This window comes from Cnephaeus nilssonii, assembly GCF_951640355.1.
Source record: "Cnephaeus nilssonii genome assembly, chromosome: 5".
Taxonomy (NCBI): Eukaryota; Metazoa; Chordata; class Mammalia; order Chiroptera; family Vespertilionidae; genus Cnephaeus; species Cnephaeus nilssonii.
The window spans coordinates 49,722,653-49,728,862 of NC_137076.1; the positions used below are offsets into that span (position 1 = coordinate 49,722,653).

General features: G+C 41.4%; 1 protein-coding gene across 1 annotated transcript in view; it reads left to right on the plus strand.

The window, feature by feature from the left end:
• The window catches only part of CPE (carboxypeptidase E), an 82,122-nt gene extending 77,058 nt beyond the window's left edge, over positions 1-5,064 (plus strand). The window contains exons 7-9 of the mRNA XM_079772432.1: positions 269-368; positions 3,378-3,496; positions 4,261-5,064. Of these exons, the coding sequence (XP_079628558.1) occupies positions 269-368; positions 3,378-3,496; positions 4,261-4,359 (318 nt within the window). The 3' untranslated portion in view covers positions 4,360-5,064. The remainder of the gene's footprint in view (positions 1-268; positions 369-3,377; positions 3,497-4,260) is intronic.
• The last annotated feature ends 1,146 nt before the right edge of the window (positions 5,065-6,210 follow it).

A 6,210-nucleotide genomic window follows, 5' to 3' on the forward strand; every position in this document is an offset into this window, starting at 1 on the left:
AAGATATCATTTTTTTGTTTTGGTGGTTCAGAAGGTACTACAAAATCTTTCCTTGACTCAGAACAAGATGTCAATTTTGAGGGCATTACTTCTCATTTGCCCGCTTGAGAAAAAGCAGATTAAAGAGTGCACAAAACATTCAGTGGCTTTTTGAGCATGCTTTGGGGACCTACAGTATTTTGTTAGAAAAGAAGGAGGTGCTTGATATGAGATGGACTTTTAGGTCATTTTCTGATATGAATTTTCTGGGTGTTCTTGACTCTCACAGGTACACCGAGGAGTTAAAGGATTTGTCCGAGACCTTCAAGGTAACCCAATTGCCAATGCAACCATCTCAGTGGAAGGAATAGACCACGATGTGACATCCGGTGGGTGTTCTCTGCCATGATCTGAGGCTCTCGTATTATATACAGGAGCACAATTACTTATAATTATAATTCTTAAGCGGTTCTAAGCAAAATAATTAAATGCTTCATATCTCTTTACCTTCTCTCTCTCAGCTTTAATCTAGTTAAATTTCCTTAACGGAGCAACTCAGGCAGTGACCCAGGCTGGCTGCTGCGTTTAAAAATTGGGGTGCAGCAGATGGCGCCCTTCCCTCAGGTATCTCACTGCAGAGCTGCAAGGTGGTGCCATCTACTGGAGAGTCTTTGTTGTTGGTGAGGCAAAGGAAAAGGAACCCGCTAGCGTTAAAATACCAGAGCCTTTATTATTTCTCTTAAGAAGAGGTGCTGGCCCTGGCTGGGTAGCTCAGTTGGTTGGAGAACCATCCCGATACACCAAGGCTGCAGGTTCAGTCCCTGGTCAGGGCACACACAAGGATCAACCAATGAATGCATCAATAAGTGGAACAACAAATCAACATTTCTCTCTCTTTCTCCCTTCCTATATGTATATGTCCCAAAAATGTATATACAATTTAACAGCTGATAGCTCAAGTTTGAACATGAGATGTATTTCAACAAACACTGCCTTATAATTATTCAAAGTGTGTGTATATACTTTTTTGGACAATATATATCTATATATCTATATATCTATATATCTATATATCTATATATCTATATATCTATATATCTATATATCTATATATCTATATATCTATATACCTATATGTCTATATAACTATATATGTTGCTAATGAATTGTTCATTAGTGGACCTGAGGAGGGAATGAAAAGAATAAGAAGAAGATAACTGCCAGTATATTGTGCCTCTAGGATTTCTCATATGTTTCTTCATTTAATCCATATAGTAAATCAAGACCCATTCAAGGTTAGACAGGTTGTTACAGGATTGAAGTCAATGTTAGTTGTTTCGAGGTTTAAACCACATTTCAATTTTCCCAGTTTAGACAAAATGATATATTTTCCTGGAAAACTTACCTATTCCTGTTACTGACATTTATCCACTCATTTTAGTTTAACTGTCATATGCTGGGATCTTTTCAACAACTGAATGAATACCTTTTAGCTATAAACTCTTCACATATTTCTAGGCTTTATAATTAATTTTTAACTTATTTCCCAAACCACTTTATACCATTACCTCTTTCTTAACACCCACATTTGTAACTTGTATTTTTGAATCCTTATTTATTCTCTAAAACTTCATTTATTAATGTAGTCAATAACCTGTCAACGCACTAAGAGCCAGCACACCTTTCCAAGCTTACACGAGAATCTGCACTAAGATATTGGCCCCTTGGCCCCAGGAGGCCGGCTGTTGAAGATGGCACCCGGGGCGTCGATCCCTTCTGGCCACAGAAAACCCCTCCTATCTGTTACCCCTGGTGTGCCACACAGACCTTAGTTTCTCTGCATTCAGTGATGTGGAAGTTTTAGTAAAATCTAACTTAGGGAATGAACCTAGGCAGAAAGGAATAAAAATTGAGGCTGGGTTTTGGGACACCCCAGCTATTGGAGGGCAGGGCGATGAGGAGGAGCCAGCAGTGAAGTCCAGGGCAGAGAGACGTCTCTGTGCGCCGTCCTGGAGCCTGGGAGTGTTTCAGGAAAGAAGGAGTGCTAAAAAGTGTCAAGCAGGCGAGCCTTGTGAATGAGCCTGAGTGGCAGATCTTGATGAAATCTGCTTCTGTGGGGAGGGAGGTGGCAGCCTGCTCCGGGAGGCCCAAGAAAGGGTAAGAGGAGAGAGCTTAGAGAGTAGTGACCCGTCTTCTCAGGAGCTTTGCTATAAAGCAAAGGAGATAAATGAGCGCCAGCTGAAAGGAGATGTGGGGTCTAGAGGTAGATGGGAAGGGATGGTGACGGGGACTTGTTTTTTGCTGATTGTTTTCGTTTTCACAGTGAGATAAGAGGTAAAGCACGGGCTGAGAGTGCTGATGAGGCTGTCTGAGCCGTGTTAGGAAACAGGAGGAAGTGTGCATTGTTCCAGGGACCTTGCTGCTCACGGTGTGGCCCCCACCGGCAGCTGGATCAGCTTCTCCCTGGAGCTGGTTAGAAGTGCAGGATCTGAGGCCTCGCCCCAGAGCTAGTGAATTAGAATTTGCATCTGGACAAGTCCCCCAGTGATCTGCACTGACCTAGGGAAATGGGAGCCTGACAGACTAGCAGGGAGGCAGGCCAGGCCCATGACCTGCGCAAGATTGGCGTTTATGAATCAGAGACCAATCAGTGTGGTCACGTGCCTTCTCCAGCTCCTTGCACTCCACAGGGCAGGCGTAGAGGAGAGAGGTGCAGGTTACCCGGGGTTGGCAGTTTGCCAGGCGTGTATCGCCACGCAGGAAAAGCAATGACTTGAAGGCCTATGGGTGAGAGTGATTGTAGTGGTGGGCCATGGAAGCTAGTCCAGGTCAGGAGGGAACTCCGGGTACATGGAGAGTGAGCGAGGGGGACATGTAACTCAGCTTAAGAATTCTCTGGAGAACTTGCTGAAAATACCGTCCCTAGACGGCAATCCAACCAACAGACTCGATTTAGAAATCGAAATGTCTACCAAGTGCCTCGGGGATTCTGGTGAGACTGTCTTTGGGCCACACTTTGTGAAACACTGATCTAGACTCTCCGACCTTAGGTCTTCGCCCGGGGATCCGTGGCAAGAATAAAAAGATGCTCTGACCCCACCACTTGGGGGCTGTGTATGTCTTTTTAATCTGTGTTAGTCCTGATGTGATTATGGAGAGTCATTATTGTAGGAGACTTATCAGACGATTTAACATTCCTATCTGTAAAATGGATAGGGGAACTAATGCCCTCTCGAGAGTTTCTCACTATTCAGTTAAAATTAATCAATTCCATTAATAACTGCTTTAGACATGGGAATAAAAGGAGTTGAACTGAGGCAGACTAGGTACGCCTTCGCTGGTCTTACTGTGCATTTCACATGTGTGCCTTGTGATTTGACATTTTGTTTCCTTTACAGCAAAGGATGGCGATTACTGGAGGCTGCTTGTACCTGGGAACTATAAACTTACAGCCTCGGCTCCAGGCTATCTGGCGATAACAAAGAAAGTGGCGGTTCCTTACAGTCCTGCTGTTGGAGTAAGTAATCACATTAACAGTTAGGATTTATTAAGCACTTGTGTGTGCCAGGCATAGTTAAGTGGCTTTTATTCAATCTTCATAGTAACGGTCACCGTTGTCTCAGTGACGGTCTCACTCAGCCTGGCCCCTGCCTCGGCCATGGCTCAGGCTGAGGAAAGGGAGGGGATGACATGCACTTCCCTTGCTCTGTGTCTCTTGATTCTCCATGGACTTGACGCCTAGTTCCCAAGGAGAGTTGAGTTCCTGGGCCATTGGCCTCTGTGGTGGTTTGGGGATGAGTGTGCTTCATTGGTTTCTCTGGCAGATTCGAGATTCTGGAAAGCAGAGCCTAGTGGTTTGGGATGCCAGGACACTGAGCTGCACAGGAGGAGAAAATTCAAGGTTGACAGGAGAAGCGCACTGAATAGTCAAAGGCAGAAAATTAATCATAAACGACATCTTTTTCCCGGCTTTACTAGAGTCCTTATTAAAGACTGCCTTTACATAATCTGCCTTTAAATAACCTGCTTTTAAATAATCCGACAAAGCTACTAGATCAAAGCACAGTTCAAGCATAATGGTTTTGGATTGTCTCTCCCCCACTCCCCGCAAAGTATCTTTTATCATGAGAGATTTTTTTTTTAGGGTATACTTTAATTCAAGCGGCTAAATTGAGCTTATCCTAAAAGCTCTGTGATTACTCTTTTTTAAAAAAATTCATTTCAGCTTTTAAAAATACATATGCACTTTGCTAACAATATATTCCTGATTTTCTTTTTTAGGTTGATTTTGAACTGGAGTCATTTTCTGAAAGGAAAGAGGAGGAAAAGGAAGAATTGATGGAATGGTGGAAAATGATGTCAGAAACTTTAAATTTTTAAAAAGGGTCTAATTAGCTGCTTTTGTTCTGTACAATGTAGTCTGATGTAACGTGGCCATTTTCTTTTAGAGTTTGTGCAGTTAATTTTTAACATCGACTTATTTTCAATCATTTAAATATTAATAGACATTACTTAAAATAAATAATTAAACTCTTAGGTAAAAGTACACTAACTTGCTCTATTTCTTCTTATATAACATTCATTTTCCTACACATATTATACAAGGGATTGTAGAAAAAATTTAAGTGGTCTGGCCATCTTAGGCTTACATAGAATATTCCATGTGTTATTTACAGTGCAGAACTTTTTGAGTCATTCTAGCTTTTAAAAATTAATGAATGCCTTTTAATATAATTGGTGACAATGTCACATAATGAATGCCATTGAAAGGTCAATAGCTACAGCTTGGAGTTGTGAGTACTATATTGAAACTGTATAGTTCAGTATAAATTGTCATTTGTCTCTTGTGCTGACTAGCTATATAAGCATGATCTTGTTAATGCATTTTTTGATGGGAAGAGAATGTAAGTGGTTAGCAAGAGGTTTTCTGAAGGGAATGGAAATTGACTTCTTGCTTGTGCATACAGGGGCTATACTGCTATACTCTACTGCCTGTTAACATTCCTTTGAAGTTTAGGTTCTCTCTTGATTGTAGATTGGCCCAGAATGTCATTCTAAATGAATAAAGGTTAAAAATCAACATCACCCCCATGGTTTGTATTTTAATGCTCTTATGATTTTGGCCTAGAGTTGTGGTCTCATGATAAGAAAGTATTCCCTTGGTAGTGGCCTCTCATTTGAGCATCCTCTGCATTTTCAAATTTATTCACTGACTGATATCTGCCAAGCATAGTGCAAGCTCCATGTCTATTATTGCAATGGACAAAAGGTTCTGATTCCTTGGATCTTATGGTTCAACTGTGGCCACAGATTTTAAATATACACAAAAAGGAATATGTAATTATGAATTGTAATGAGTAAAATGACAGGAAAGAATAGTGTGTAGAGAGAATGTCAGAGCAACTTAAATAGACTGGATGGGGTGACTCAGGGATGGCTTCTGATGCATATAGGCCCAGACCTAACATATGAGTAGGTGTGAGCAATGCAGAGTGACTGAGTGGAGGGGTGTCGTGTGTGTGCATGTGTGTCTGTGTGTGTTGGTTTAGTTGATGAGTATTTCAGATACAGATTTTAAAAAAAAAAAAATAGCATAAACTGTTGTAATAATAGACTCTTGAATACATAGCAGCTTATGCACAATAGAAGTATATTTCTTACTCAGGTAACTGTACTGTGCAGAAGACAGAAATATGGCTTTTCTCTACACTGTGTAGAGACATCTGCAGTCATTGCAGAAGAGGGAAAGGGAGACTGAAAAACCAACAACTGAGTTGTCATTGCCTTAGCCCGCAGGTGACATGTACCAGCTCTGCTCACATTTCATTGGCCAGGACTAGTCACATGGCCTCTCATAACTGAACAGGATGCAGCAGGTATGGTGGGGGAGGCAAGTAGAATGTATGTCTAGGACCAAGTCAACTATCAGTTCAGCTGTTTCCATATAGTCTTGTCCTTGCAACCATTTGTGATTATACAGGGCTTGACACACATTGCTATGGAAAGAATAGCTTATTTCAATTCACATTTTGATTTTCAATGCACATAAATGAAGATAGGTATTACTTACAGGAAGGGAAGCATGAATTTTTTTTTTTTCCAGGGCAGCAAGATTTTATTTTTATCACCATGAAAAAGGTCCCCACTGCCCTGGTCATGCTCTCAGCCTGCTCTGAGTTAATCTAATGAAGGGTCTAGAACTGAGTACTGTTGGGAAGGAAACTTCCCTCA